The sequence below is a fragment of the Ixodes scapularis genome, unplaced genomic scaffold (genome assembly GCF_016920785.2).
Source record: "Ixodes scapularis isolate PalLabHiFi unplaced genomic scaffold, ASM1692078v2 PGA_scaffold9__187_contigs__length_104089568, whole genome shotgun sequence".
Classification (NCBI taxonomy): Eukaryota; Metazoa; Arthropoda; class Arachnida; order Ixodida; family Ixodidae; genus Ixodes; species Ixodes scapularis.
The window spans coordinates 52449768-52465839 of NW_024609884.1; the positions used below are offsets into that span (position 1 = coordinate 52449768).

The window sequence follows — 16072 nt, forward strand, 5'->3', positions numbered from 1 at the left end:
TAACAATCATAGGTACACGTATACAAAGGGAAGCCACAATGGCTAATAGCACTGAAAAACAAACTGGCAAAATCGGTACCTAGAACATAGAATGCTTAAACTTTCGCCAAATGTGCAGTTAGGTTAGCTCCCTTCCTGTGAGAGATTGGAGCAACGAACATGCCAGAGTCGATGGTGGACGTGTTCGCAGACGACCGAGTTAGCGATGGTATTAACTTGTGGCACCATCTCCCGATAAGTGCAATGAGCAGGCAACACACTCTTTCGCCTGCTCGCTGCGCTTATCGGGAGATGGCACCGAAAGTTACACCCATCACTAACTCAGTCGTCTGCAAACAAGTCCACCATTTGACCCAGGCAATTTTGTTGCTCTGATTTTTCATGTGAAGGGAGCTATGCCTTGAAATTTCATTAGGTAAAATATACCTCCTAAATGCACATTCGGCGAAAGTGTGAGCTTTCTATGTGCATGCACCCATTTTTCCGGTTCGCTTTACAACACTAGGATTCATTCTGGCTACCCTATATAATGTAATATTGTAGAGGTAATGTTTAAAAAGTTTTTGCAAGGAATACACACCTTGAAGAACTGCCTGATCACTGCCTGATGTGACTTTGACAGCACGGGGTAGCCCTTCTTGTTGGTTAGAAAGAGAGTTGTGGGCACTAGTAGACACCAAACAGGCTCTCCAAACCAACGTAGCAAATGTTCCTCGCTCGGGAGGTTGGCAGTTAACCGCAGTGCTACCCCCAGGCGCTTGTCTGTGGCACAGATGGTACGGAATCGGTTCCACCTGCACAGTATTCCCATGTCCCATCAGAACAGGGAAGCATGCACCACCCACCAGCATGATGAACTCGTTTTCAGTTTAATCAGTTTGTAAGGCAAATAATCATAAATTTATACTAGAACTCAGTCACTACTGAGTGACAGGGGTAGCTCCACTATGTGTTAAAATTAGGCCACAGACTTTTCGGTTTTAATCGAAGACCACCGATGAAATACATTGGTGTCAGAAATACATCGGGTAAAACTGAAAAGGAGACATTTCTGGAAATTGTTTTTGCTCCAAGTGAGGACTATTTTTGTCTAAACGCTCCCTCCATAAATGCTTGACCGGCGCGTAATCTTACCTACAATCAAGCACCATGCCAGTCCCAAATCAGTGAAATAGCCGACCTTGGAGGACAGTGGCATGAGAGTTATTTCAGTCAGTCGGTCACCATGGATGGTCACTATGTCTTCATTCTATTCAGGCTAGAGCTGGATGACAGTGTTTGAAATTGCACTGGTGGTTATTATCGGTTGAATCTTGCGGAATAAGCAAGTGCAACTTGCTTTCCTCATGGCCTGATTTGTCTACCGGAAATTTAGTTTCAACGATAATCACCATTTTTAGCATCCACACAAAATGAATAGACAAAATACATTAATTTTTAAATATAAACAAAGACTGAAAAGCATACACAGGTTCTCTTCTTGTGTGAAATTGTGAAATTACTCCAATGAGGTGAAATTCAAAAGTATATAATAGACCACATAACTCGGATTACTCAATGTTGTAGGTAAAAGAGGCAGCATGCGATGTAGAATGACACAGTTAACACCAACAATTAATTGATGGTTTTCACCAGTTCTTGGCCGTTAAAAAGTCTAAGAGAGTAAAAGAATGTGCTATGTGGATCCCACAGGTGGTGGTAAACTTCAGCGTTTAATTTTATTGTGCATATATATATATAAGTAAAATATGAATAACCGCGTTGTGCTGTGTACAATCATATACACCATGGGTTCTCAAACTGAGTTCCTAGGAGCACAGGGGTTCCCCAGGTTCCCAGATTTCCATTCCCAACCCTGCCCCAAAGTGTTTTTCAAGTTTCAGCACTGTTTTAGTAGATCCGAGTCACCTACTGATGCCTACATACTATGGCCCAAAAAATCCCTACTATGTGCGCTATTGCTTACAAGGCCTGTAGGCTTCTGCACTGCTTTATCGTGCCAATGCCAGGACCATGAAAGGGTTCCTTGGCTTCCCTTTGAGGAAGATAAGTTTGAGATCCCCTGATCTACACCAAGTTATGAGAAGCCAGCTCACCATTCCCAGGGGTCCTGGTCAGTTGCATCAGCAGCCATGCCATCACCTTTGCCACTGGCTATTCCTGCGCTCTGGCAAGAATGCGGTGCACCCTCAATGCTTCCCGATGCGATGGGCAACACAATCCAGATGTGGAACAGCAACTGGAACCAGAGCCATTTGCAGGAACACAAATAAGTGATCAGAAATCCCGATAAATAAGATATTAAACTGATATTTATTTCCGAAACGTACTGCCACACATGTAACAGTAAACACTTAGAAGGTAAAAAATTAAATCCTCGCAGAAATGAAGTTGTTTACGGCATTCTTTTACGTGTCACATACAACACAAACCCTGGTAACGCAACTATAATAGAACTAAACACAACCAATGCATTTCTCGTAATACCTTTAAGACACATTCACTTAGGAACTTGCTTTTGCACATCCTGATGAATGGAACTGCCTTTTAATGAATGTCATCTTTCTAGATAATACTTTGTGTGTGATGGTACTGTGATTACATTCAACAAGCTTACCCTCCTTACTTGGACTCACTGCTGGCAGTATGTTTTAAACAACAAGAAAAAATATGAGATGAAAGAAAAACTGTGCTGCCTGGTAGTACCTGGTAAGAAACACCATTCAGAAGGTAGTTATAGATCAACCGGGCAAGGTTCACGCAAGCGGGTCCTTTCAGGTAGATGATAACTGCCGGAGCTCTGACATAGGCAGCGTAGGACAATTCTCTCTCAAGCACCTGAAAGGAATCCATTCATTGGCCCATTAACAAGTCACTCTGAAAGATGTGCACTCTGAAACAAAGCTTTAGTGGTACACCCTACTACCTCCATATCCAGTAAACCACTTTTAAAACACCTTCAAGGTTTCTTGTTTTTTTAAAAAGCAAGTACATACAAAAATATTGAGTTGTTTTGCATCATGTAGCTTGTGCATTAAAAAGGTCGCTTCAAATTAAAGCTTTTTAAAAATTATTCAAGCAATCAAAAGGTAAAGATATATATGGGAACTGGCAGAATTCCCATAGCATGTAGATCTGCACGTTTTTAGTATTTCAAATTATAAGCCTTTTAGGAACCTTCTCGGCAACATCTAGGATTTCTAGCTAAATGCACTTTAAAAGAGACGTGCGTGCAAAGGCTCACGCTTTCTAAGAAAAGAGTGTGGAAAGGCTCAAAGATCAAACCTCTTAGACTAAAACAAAGTCATTTCTATCAAGTTTAAAAAACCGTACTGCATACGTGTAGGGTTCGGTGTTTCCGATTAAACCAAAAAAACAACTGAAGTTGCTTTTTCAGCTGAAAATTGCCAATATTTTAAAGCCGTACGGCACAGCCGAGGGGTGATAGTAGAAGGGGAGTGGGCGGAGGGGAGGGCAGAGCATCATCCTATGGTCATGCAACACACTTCCCTATCGAGCTGTCAGATTATCTTCAGGATTGTCCTTTTGTAATGCCGAGGTTGGGTTCGACAAAAAAATGCAATCTTTTCAGGGTACTGTTTGGGCTTGCCTTGTGGGTTAAATTTGTGTTTTCATTTACGATTGAGCTTTGTGTATTAAGTCCACAGTCCTTTGAAGGTGGGTTTGTACGTTTTTCACAGTCCAAAGTGTCCCACAATTACTTAATGTATGGGGACATTTTCAAAGTTTCTGTCAGAGTCAATGGAGAGTCAAGCATTGCAACCAGAGTTTTGTGATTACATAAGTAAGCAATGCTTCGAAACCTGGTACTGGTTGTCTTGTGGTGCTTGCATTTGACCAACTGGCCAGCTCTAGCTATTGTAGCACTTCATACCGGCAGCTTTCGAATTTCTGCCGTAAATGCACGGCCACTTGTACGAAAAAGGAGCATAGAGTGAACATGGCAAATGTTGAGATGACATTTTCAATACTAATGCATCATTGAAGGAAATAGGAAATTTACAATGTTTACTACTACTGGTGGTGCAAAAATGAGGATGATTATCATTCGCATTTTAGCACCACCAGCCTTGCGCCTGTTGCACAAGTGGTAACTTTAGCGCACCACCCGTGCTAAGCGTGACCACCTTCCTGTTAGCGAAATGCCGGACATGCTGACCAGGGAGGAGAAAGGGGCAGGGGGGGGGTGTAAGAGAAGGATGGTATTATCACAACTGCGACAACGGAAAGAAAAAAAACATTTTAGAGAAAATTTATCAACACGCACACCACGAAATGTGGTTCTGCTAACACATTTAATATCCTGTGCTGTCTGAAAGCATATATTAAACACCTGAAAATTTTATTGCAGCAATTAAGCTGAAATAATTTTCACTCCCAGTGATATATTTTTATTTTAATGCCAAATGTTATTAAATGTGTCTAAGTTGAAAACATAAAAATCGACTGCAGCAGAACTCAATGCATGAACAAGAAAGAAGGAACAGTAAATCTTTTTTGGTTTCTTGCTTCCTATCAATGCTTACTTTTACCAACACGTTCCTACACAAATTTAGACCCTTATGTTGTTTTTTTAGACCATAGCGAGATGCAAGCTTTCCACCTTGTGTGGACATCTTGATTAAAAAACTTTCCACATCAACTCTTTTGCTTTAATACAGCATAATTTGAAATCAATTACAATCATTTATTTTGCAATATTTTGCCACCAAGGGGAGAGGCACAACAGTGCATGCGCATTGCGTCTCCACCAAGAACAACGGTCGCTTCCCGCAATGCTTGAATAGAAAATGGTGCACCATTGCAATTCACAACGATTACCATCGACCTCCAAACTTCCCCCTGCCCTGTTGTTTGGCAGTGCCACAAGTTTCGTAGTGAATTTTACGACAGGGTGAAATACAGGACGTTTTGAAGACTTCGGCGTTTCTTGTGGGACGCAGGGCACGAGCCCTCAATACGGGACAGTCCCACAGGTTACGGGACGAGTGGACACCCTAACTACGCTTCCCACAAGCTTCAAGTCCTTCTAAAATTGACCGATTTAATGGTTTTTGATGACGTTAAAGTTTCAATTAGAAACTTTAACAAGTTTCCAATTGGAACCACACGTTAATTTTCACTAATTAAAAAGTTCATCACCAAATTTTAGTTAATTATTTGACTCAAACGTGACAATCAGTCCCCTATATTATGTCCCCCTGGCAGTATGACTCACCAGCACAGACCGCACTATAGCCCCAGAGCACATGCCTACCGTTAAATACCATGGATCCGCCATTCCACACTAAGCGCCCACTCCCAAAATTGTAAAATCTGAGAAAATATGCACAGTACATTTATATGTAAAACTGATGACCGGATAAACCGCCCATCCCCCATTTTTTTGCGCTTATCTCCAAAGTTTGAGTGGGCACTTGCCCGGTATTTTACGGTAGGAGGCGCCGCAGTCGAGAAATAGTCAGCGCCTCCACCGGCAAAGAAGCACAACGATGGGAAGTCGCCGGCGAGTCGTCTGCTCCTCCCGCCCCTCTTCCTCGTTGCTAACTTCAAAACACGGCCCTGGCTTGTTCAATTGCGTATGTCCCCGCATGTACTAAAAATGTAGGGACTGGTTTATCGGTGGTAGAACTAAGCTGTTCTTTTGGTATTGTGAACATAATGCTCCAGGCATATTCTGGATAATCAATTGAATGCACTTTGACACAGAAGGCACTCATGCAACAAGGTATCGGGTTCACTTCCGTCTTGGTGTGCAAATCATTGTAATTAGCACTCACCAGATTATGTCTGCCCTTAGTTGTTTTTAATCGAAAGCATTAACTGTCTCATGGAGCGAGCCGACATCATCAGTTTGAAACGCGAAAACAGCTCCTAGTTTCCACCACGCTTCCAATACGAGCGATTCGCCTTCGGTTCCATTGGCTCGCACGTGTCGACGGGGCTCCCAATGGCCGCTGCACCATGGTGTGATGATATGAACGGGATATAGAAGAAGAGGAAGACAACATCGCAGATGCTACAGCTCAGGCAAGCTCGTGCAGTGCGGTTTTGGGGTTGGACACAGAAGGAATGAACACAGCTCAATGCCGTGGGCCCCAGCAGCCAAGTAATGTCCCAGACGGACGTCTGAGGCCCGTGGGGGCACTAACCAGGCTTGCCGGGGAACCACCGCCGGCACCGAACATCAAGCCCTTGCCATCCAGAAAATGCCTAGGGCATCCGAGGTTCCGACAACACCAGAAGTATGGCAGCGAGTGAGCAGAACACCCCAGACTTGACTTTGTGTATACATTTTTCGTGGTTACAATAACATTATTATTCCTATTCTTTTCAAACAATATAATTTTCCTCACATCCACCGTGTCGGAATCCCGAGTCCATACTTCTTACCATCACACATGGCCTCCAAGCTCCCGAAGCGCCCGCGCGCGCTAGTACGCAGCAGACGGCAAAGGGAGCAGACGAGCGGATGACAAAGGGAGCGGACGAGCGGCTTGCATGCTTTCGCATTCACAACTCATAAGAAATGCTTAGGTGTACCTCGAGCTTTTTTATTCACATTAACATTTTTTTGTTGGTGAACTTTTGCAAAAAAACTTGTTTTATTTTTAGTTTATTTTCTATCTAATATATATGCATGACCAACCTTTTTGGGATTGTTTACAAATCGGAGCTTAAGTCACCATGATATATGGCTGGTTTAAAATATGTAAACGCTGATTTGTTTCGATAAATGAAGAAATTAAAATTTAATGACTGCCATCAAATAACAATATCAAGCGACACAAAGGCAGCCAAGTTGGAATAATATTTCGGTATCTCAAATAAAGTAAAGCCAAAAATGTACCCATCACCTTACTAATTTCTTCCGCCGGCCGCATCTTATGGCGTGCGACTGGGGCTTTAGTTCTCTCCTTAAAGAAAACACACCCACAAATGCAGTTTTGACAGAGCATTACAACAAAACAAATCAATCACTGAAACACAGCACCATACAAGTGATCGCTAGAATTCAGGAAGATAAAATAGGTAACAAAATGCAGCATTTTATCTTCAAACATCATTGTTACCATGTGGCCCCACATGTACAAAAAGCAAAGACATCGCGCTTATTGCTTTCGCTGTTTCACACGTTAGGATGACACACAGTAGATTTATTCGCAAACTGTAAAAAAAAAAAAAAAATGGCGATCGTACGTTTGTGCTGTTGTGCGCTACGCCAACGAAAGTACAGCATCTTCAACGGTGAAAATGACGAACCAGACTTCCCATCGTTGCTGGAGTTGCACACCAGAAGGCGCGACCTGTCAAGGCAAACTCCACTGCACTGTTTCCATGGGCTCCTTCCAAAAAGAACTTCAAAAACTTAGACTCTTTCATTTCAGTTTGCATGAAAATGCTTGGGAATCAAAGGAAAGGATGAAAATGCTTGGAAATCAAAAGAAAGAAGACTTACTGTTTCTGACAACTTCCTCGTTAGCTCACTCGACGAATCAACATCAAGCCATTGAGAAATCTTCAAAACCACCAGGGAGCTCCAGTCTGAACATTCAAAGAAACCCAAGACCTGCTTACCTCACACTACATAAAAAACTCTTTGTTCTGAATTAGTATGTGCAATTGTATCCAACAGGATGTGCCACCTATAGACTCGTTGAGAAAATGAAGCGTCTGCTTCGCAATACTCGTTTTCACCTCAAGAACCATAGTAAATAAAGTTGGGCTCCTTGCAGAGCATTACTAATTTTCCCCTTTATGTGGAAAATTAAGATATATGCACTTGTATTTTAGATTAGATATGTGTTATCTTACCAAGACCATACCAGGTTCGCTTCCTCCGGCAACCAATTCTTGTAACTACTCTGCACGGCATATGAGCAATGTGCAAAACTTTTTTTTTTTCTTGAGTTGAAAACGAGTATAGCGTAATTTTGGAAAGCCAACCTGCAAAATATTTTTCAGTACGAGTGAAGATCTTTCCTCCTCTCACTTTGCACTGATTAAGAGTAAACGGTGGACCCTTTGATATAAACTTCTGAAGACAAGATAAATCATAAGGAACATAAAAGTAACATTTCAGGAGGCTCAGTAGAGGCTACAAGGACTTGGTGCACTTGCCCATTCAGGAAAGCATATTCTACAACTCCCTCCTACATTCTTAATGGACTAACCAAAATGGTATCACCAGAAAAGCATAAGAACAGTGGTCAGTGTTTGGCTGTACCTATTACTACAGACAGTGTGAAAGCTATGGGAACAAGTCCCTTGTTTTGAAATGTGTTTCAACCACATGAGCCGGAGTACTGCCAGAGCTATGAACACGCACTTATAGCCACGATTCTACTGCTACTTTAAGACAAAATGAAGTACCTAAAAGAAGCTTGCCTTCTTGAGAAGTAACAGTTCAACCTTGAAGAAGCCGAGTCTCTTAGCAAAAAATATTGGTTATCAGTATATACTATTCTAAATTGGGCCTTCTGGACGGCGCTATTTTAACAACAGTAATGCCGCCTATCTTCATTTGGGAACTTATAGAATCTGAAACTGTCTCACTGTCAGACTTCCATTACTGAACAGTATTACAGACTGAGCATGCCTTGCATGATACTGGTACCATCGCAAACCAAACCACTGCTCCAAACCTTGTCCTCTACCCAGGAATCGATTTCATCATATTTATTTATTGGATTAGTAAAACATTAAAAATCGAGAACACCAAATGACAGCTGCTTCTGCGGCATGGTTGGAGTTGCCGGAAAATATGACTCATTGTACACCTTTCTCGACATAGCGGGCATCACTTTTTATTTGATGTATATTATCCAACCATTCAATCATTCACATCAAAAATATTAATCATATACTTACAGGATAAAAAAATAAGCTCTAAAAGTTATCTGATTCTGCATGACCGACGTTAATTTCGGCAGCACATTTTCATTCCCTACCAGGCAAAAAATGTGGCAAATAGGCTAGTGATCTACAGATCACGTAACTGCTCTGTTCAATGACTAAGTTGCTCTCCGCTTACATTTTCGTCGTAGCCCACCTTGACCATCGGCACAAGATTTTCAGTAGTTCGATGGCTGTCTCAAAAATAGTGTGAACAGATGTCACAGCTCTTTGGCAACTAAAAATATTTCCAGGCTAAATTCAATAGCTACTGGCACTGTAGGTCTAGATCAACAGGGAATTGCTTCAGCATAAATATGCCACATCTATGTGCAGCATCAGCATTAATTCTACACCAGTAGGTCATGCAGAACGTTTCAATGTTTAATTTATGTTTGTTACGGTTATTTGCACAACCAATAACAAAGCAACACTGCCCAGTCTACTCCTTTCTAGAACATGACATGATACAGAAAAGAAACAAAAACAAAAAACATTAAATAGCAAAACAGTGCTTCACACAGCTCAAACACCTCGCATCCCTACGGTGTACAGGTGCTAATCCAACTGTTTCTAACAGTTCCTTCGGTGCTGCAGATGACATTTTAAGGGAAAGAGCACTGCATTCTAGTCCGAAAGGAGTTTTCTCTGTCTGCTTTGACCTAAATGAAACGGTGTACAAGATTCCACCCGGGTATCTCTTTTAGGCGGAAGTGAGCAAAGATGCCTCCCCGAAACTGAGCAAAGATGTATAATAGGTGAACTCTAAAAAACAAATAAGTAAGCATACCGTGGGAAGAAAGCACAATGTCAGGATGTCTAAAGAGCATTGGGTTGCTCTCCAGGTTCCGTTCCGCTAAGTTCTGGGCATGCTGTGGGTGGCTGATGTCAACAGCAACAAATTTGTACCTAAGACCCAACAAACACAAAAATAAGTTTTTTTGTTTTTTTTAATTATACACCAGGTGATATAAAAAAGTTTCCAAACTCACTCTACAAAAACAAACAAGATGACCTCAAGTTTTATTGGCTACCACCATCTACCTCAAAGTGGTCCCCTTCGGAGGTAATCCAACGATCCCAGCAAACCTGCCATTGTTGGAACATCTTCTGGGAGTCCTCCTTCAGGCTGTTCAAAACAATCCTCGTCTCTTCCTGCATCTCAACAACTGAGCCTAATCTCTGTTTCTTGAGGGTCATCTTCATTTTAGGGAAATTAAAAAGTCACAGAAGACCAAATGAGGTGAGAGATGGCAATCACATTGTTTGGGACCAGAAACTGCATCTTTAGAGTCTTAGCAGATCAGTTTTGGATGTGTGGTACAAATTTGGTGGCAAATCATCTAGTTTAATTTTTCAGTCAAAACAGCTCGAGCTAAAACCATAACTAATGTTGAGTTGTTCAGGTGTCCAAAATGTTTCTCCGACTGTCTTTATAAATCAACAAATTAATATTTTGGAACATCTTTAGGGGCAATGCCCGTTGAAGGGCGTTTTGTTTGTTCACCCTTTTAAAGGGCAACTCTGATCAATATTGTTTAATTTGGGATTACAACAGTTTTCACCTGAAGCAGTTTCCCTGAATCACAAAGTATAATTTTTTTTTTCCCCCGATATTGTGTGTAGAAGTTTTATAAATATCACGGCTCAAAGTTTGTTTTTGGTTTTGGGGGGGGGAAGGTCTACGGCAAAACCAAAACTACCTGCTAGGGGAGGGCAATATTGATCATTAGCCGTACGGCTGCGACGTGACGTCACAAGGGTACTGCGGTACGAGGTACAACCAATCAACCGCAGCTCCACCGCGAAGTGACGTCAGAAGGGTGCTACGCCAGTGTTCCTTGACTAAAAACTAACCCGCTTGCTGTCCTCTTAAGAGCAGCTGGTCCCATCTTTAAAATCATTTTAGTGGAGTATGTGGCTTCACTTTGACATAATATTTCGGCTGTGATCATACTTCATGCCACTAAAGCAATATTAGTCCTTTATTTTGGTTTTGTTTTTGACCGGACTTGGCCTTAAGCGATTCTTGACCTCGTTTAAAATGTGCATGCCACTAACAGATTCACATCTTCCCTAGAATACAGTTACCAAATGCTTGCCACAACACATTCTGGGTTTCTGATGTGCCCTTGATAATCTTTACACAAAATCGAATGCATGCACACTGTTAAAGTTTTTTTATTTATCTTAAGCGGCGAGAAATTGATGAAATATGTTCCAAATAAAGAAGTGCAACACGGAACCACTTTCGCTCTGCACAATGAGTTTTGGCGTACTGACTGGCAAACTGGCTGGGAAGATCCCCCTGGCATTGCACAGCAGTACCGGTATGGTACCTGGAGCATGTCTCCATCTGTTTACCGCATCCTCAAAAGTGGTCCCCTCGATTTCCACCCGATAACATCATAAAAGCGTCGGTCTGTTGCCTGTCACAATCCTGGTGGCGGCACGGCAGCAAAGGTAGAAGTGGCAGACGCCTGTTCTGCAATAAATAGCTCTGCAGCCAGGCAACTGATGGAAATCAAAGCGTACACAAGATGGGACGCTGCAACAACAGTGACCCGCGACAGTATGACAGACCGGCTCCTGCGACACAATTTGTTGCCGCTTCGGGACCACTTTTGGTGCATGGGCGGAATAGGACAGTAAACACATCCATCGAAGACGTGTTCTAGGCACCGTAGTACTGCTCTGGATGGATGGATGCTAACAGCTGCACCCTTTGTAACGGGCAGTAGCTTGCACCACCTAGCCTGAAAACCGAACAACCAAAAATATGATTCCTCTCCTCACCCTTCTAAGCCAATTTCCTTTCCCTTTGCATTTTCATAATTATTGCCGGGCAGTGTGGGATATCGCCAGATTGAGCTTCGAGGGATTGGGGGAAAAAAAAAAAAATCACCATCAGCCTCCTCCCCCCTGCGAGAGTGACGCCGACTTTTCTCCGATTTTTCTCCGGCCACATGTTGTCGGCGTTACCCCAACACCGAGCCCATTGGGAGACAGGGTTGAGACTTTTGGCCAGAGAGCCACGCGGGAAGAAGTCCCAATTTTTCTCTGTCCTGCCCGTCTCCAGCTGTGCTAGTCAGTTGGAAATCATTCAATAGACCTTATGCGAAATTGCTTGGTAGTCTGACAATACTGAGAGCATCATTATTTTAATGTTGGCAAGCGTCGTTGGTACCGAAGAATAGTGGAAGCATAGGGGACGACCAATGTTGTCTCCGATGCCGCCCGTATAGGAGACAACCTATATGGGCTCTGTGCGATGGCGCGGCAGTTGTGTTTCGCGCCTTCTGACCATGAAATGTGGACAAACAGTTTAAACAGCCTACCGCAAAGGTCTGACAAAACTCTCAGAGGTCTGTGCATGCTGGCGAAAACATTGTCAAAGGAGCGGAGCAAGTCCTATGCCTGTGCTGTGGAACACTGCAGATTGTTGCCAGCATGCACAGGCCTCCAAGAGTTTCGTCACACTTATGGTACGTCGTTTAAACTGTTTGTCCCCCTTCCATGGATGGAAGGCAGAAAGCACAGCTGCAGTGCCATCACACACTGCCAGTATGGTTGCCTCCGACACCTCCACCGTGCTTCGGTACCGATGACGCTTGCCAACATTAAAATGGCGTCGCTCTTAGTGTTTTTAGACCATAAATCAATTTCACATAAGGTCTATTCTCTCTAGATAATTTCCACCAATCTTCTAACCTCTTTTTTGTGACTGCAATCCTTTCATTTTTGTTCAGTGTTGCCAGTTCAGGAACTTTGCGAGAGAAACGGCTGGCTTCCCAATCAATATCCAGCGAGGTACCACAAAAAGTTAGTTTCCTTAATATATTTTAAAAAGTTACTGGCTTCCTTAGTCAATGAGTGTCAAGAAGCGGCCGTTAGTCAAAGGATTCTTGTCAGTTATATTATAGAAATATGTTCTCATTAGCCACCAAAAAGAACATGTAAAAAGTGTAGCCAGTAAAAATAACTCCATGTTTACAATGGCAAAATCTTCCTACATTAAACTCGTAGGGGTATGGCTGAATATCACGTGAGCAAATGGATTTAATGTAATGGCCTAGATTAGAGATGGTGTGCGATAGCCTCGTCCCACTAGAGCGACAAACACCGGTTTTTGTCCGACGACACCACAAAGTTCCGTGTCGCTAATGCTGTCCCACTGCAACGACCAACACCCGCAACATTCGCCGACAAGCGCCGACAAACGATCGACGACGAACGAGTTCTTGTCTGTCGTTGGACTTCAAGCGCAGCAAGCAGTCCCACTGAGGAATCTCTCTCGGAGAGAAACTTATCCTCCTCGCCCGTTTATGCCTTCTGTTGCCTCCCTTCCCACCCTTCTACCCTTCCTCCCGGAACAAGAAGCCCTTGGCGTATACTCCTCGTTCCCGGCCCCGCAGTTCCGGTCCCTCGATTGCACGTGGTGGTCGCGGGCGCGGCTTGCTGGCTGGCGCCGGGCGGTCGTGTTGCGAAAGGGAATTCGTCGTGGCTGGTTTTGCTCGCGAAAACTTGGTGCGCGAGGTGGTGCTTCAAGACTCCTAAGTCTACGCCCCTGCATCAGGATGGATACACCCATGTGCGAGGACTGACCAAAGTAAGACCGCTCACCACGAAGTAGGACACGACGTTCCGCGGCAAGCCATTCCGGCAGGCAAGAGACTTGTCGTCACGTTCTGTGATAATCGGGATGCCGTATTTTCCACCAAAGAGCGCCTGACCTCGATCATTCGAATATGAAGTTATAAACATCCTCAAAATCAGCGTGAAATTCCGTGGCGCTAACCTAGAATGCCTCGAACGGCCCAAAAAAGGAACGATTCGGGTATTTCTAGTTCGGAAAAAGTTTGGTGTCGATTGTCACGACTGTTTACGGAAAGTCGTCAACGGGAAATGAAGAGAAGCAGAAGCTTTAATCCAGAAATAAAGTAATCGTCTCCACTTTCACCGTGTTTGTCGGCGCGTTTTATGCCCAAAGAGCAAAACACGAAAACCGCGTCGCCAGACTCTGTTCCTCTGCGTATTTTGAAGTGTTTTGTTCACAACTCCAGTCCCACTAGGAAACTAGTTTCCTTGCCCCCGTGTTCTGCGTCGTGTCCGCCAGGTGCGACGGCGGACTCCGACAAACAGACTGTCTGTCGCTCGTTGTCGTGTGTTGCTGTCTGTCGCTCTGGTGGGACGCGGCTATGAGTGGCCTTGATTGAATGACAATCGAAGTCAGCTCTGTACTTCACTCGAAACAAAGTCAGCTGCTCAAAGGCTCAAATTGCACATCTGTTAACGCGCACATTAAAGTTCGTTGCCAATGTTTAGTTTGCAAGGGCAAACGTCTCTTGTGTTTTATGGATTCGATGTGCACCCTGCGACTGTTTGACTCCATCACGGACAGTTAGGGCACGTGCAATCAAGCCACGGAGGCCCGTCGAAGCTCCGGCTTCATACTTACGCACCTTAACACATAGTAACAAATAACCTGGGCCACCCGAATTATAACACATACCCTGCACTGGTGGCTTCATTCACTGCTCTCGCAAAATCGTCAACAACGACCAGGTCGAGACCACACGACACGTCCTTTCGCGCCGCCATATTTGAAGTCACCGGATTCACGGGATATCCGTATCGTTTCAGCCGACACAAGCCAACATTTTGTTGTTGATAATATAAAAACTAAAATAAGCTGTGTAAATATACATGAACATTAAATTAACCCATACTAAATAGGCAACTAACCTAAGCAACCTAAGTAACCAAAGTAGCCGTGCTGCCTCGCGGGAAGAGGCGAAGAACCGGAAAAATGAAACTGGGAGAAGCGAGGGAGTTTTGAAACGACTTATAATTTATAACATAATGGCGTCGCTGAAACCAGGCCCGAAGCCAAAATTTGTTCGGGCTGGCGTCCTGGCGTTGGCCTGGTGCACGTCCGAAGACACAGGCTACCACAGGCATGTGTGGTAGCCTCCGCGGGCTGGGCTTGGGCCGCCGGCGGAGCTGGCGCTGCCGTCCCCTAAAGGCTAGTTCAGACATGTACAACGAGCGCGATACGTCCGTTGCAATTGGAGCGACCGGAACGACCGCTCTGCGCCGCGCCTACACACACATGCCAGAACATGCAACCACTGCAACAAGCGCAGCGGATCGGCAGCACGGCGACCGCTTCTACGCCGCCGTCAGCTGTTTCAGCGGTTCCTCTAAAAAGGGGACGCACCGCCACTCAATGCCGTAACAGAATATACAGACAGACAGTTTTCTATAGCCTAAAGCTTTATTAATATACATTTTTTTTTTCATGATAGGCTTGCAGGGTACAGTGGATAAAAGAGGCTCTGGGTTTTCCAGCTCCGATCGCCATCGGTCGCTTCAAGGGAAGCACCGCCCACGGAATCCTCCTCTCCCTCAGGTATCAACCTGAGGGAGAAGACGCCAGCGCGATGGCCATACTACCCGAGAGACTCTGCCGGGCGTCGACACCTCAGCAATCGAAGGGGGATTTATAGTGCATTTCACAAGCTGCGTGCAGCAGAGCCGAAGCTACGTGGCATGCCAAGGCGGTTCCACCTGCACGGCGGGGGGGTGGACGGAAATGTCCCTCCAAGGCCCCAACGCCTCTATTCGCTTTTCCTCAGTCGGCCTCCATAGAAGCCTCCGTGTAGCGTCCACAGTGCTGCACGTAGCTTGCGAAATTAACTCTAGGTCACTGTTGTCCCGAGGTAGGGTAGCTAGCGTGTGTTCCGTGCGGCGTAAAAATAAATAGGTTGGTTATGTGGTTTTGGAATTCGGGGAGAAATCGGGTTTAACCCGATTCTCCTGAAACAAGTTCGGGTGTAAAAATCGAGTAAAATCGGGTTTTATCCGAAAACTAACAACCCCAGATATATGTAGGTGCATTTTAGATAAATGGTATCTTACCATGACGTACACGTTCCAAACGCCAAAAGCCATTGCTTTTTTCTCCGACAACCAAATCTCGTAAGAACTAGGGAGCCTTCATGTGCGCTCTGCTAGGGTGATGCCACCCTTTGTAATACCACTCGCCGACAAACCAGCAGCCATTTTGGTTCTCGGCGATAATCCGTGGGGCTTATAACCCTCTTGGAAACAAGCCCCTTATCTCACAAGTTCGGAGCAGCGTTGTGGAACCCAC

The 16072-nt window shown here is 44.3% G+C and overlaps 1 protein-coding gene across 1 annotated transcript in view; it reads right to left on the reverse strand.

Moving 5' to 3' along the window:
* Positions 1 to 14524, reverse strand: part of LOC8043034 (protein arginine N-methyltransferase 5) — a 32866-nt gene extending 18342 nt beyond the window's left edge. Inside the window, exons 1-6 of the mRNA XM_029981021.4 lie at positions 14429 to 14524; positions 9707 to 9825; positions 7481 to 7566; positions 2707 to 2838; positions 2097 to 2239; positions 581 to 794 (exon numbers count right to left, since the gene is read on the reverse strand). Coding sequence (XP_029836881.3) covers positions 581 to 794; positions 2097 to 2239; positions 2707 to 2838; positions 7481 to 7566; positions 9707 to 9825; positions 14429 to 14517 — 783 coding nt within the window. The 5' untranslated portion in view covers positions 14518 to 14524. The remainder of the gene's footprint in view (positions 1 to 580; positions 795 to 2096; positions 2240 to 2706; positions 2839 to 7480; positions 7567 to 9706; positions 9826 to 14428) is intronic.
* Between the last annotated feature and the right edge of the window lie 1548 nt (positions 14525 to 16072).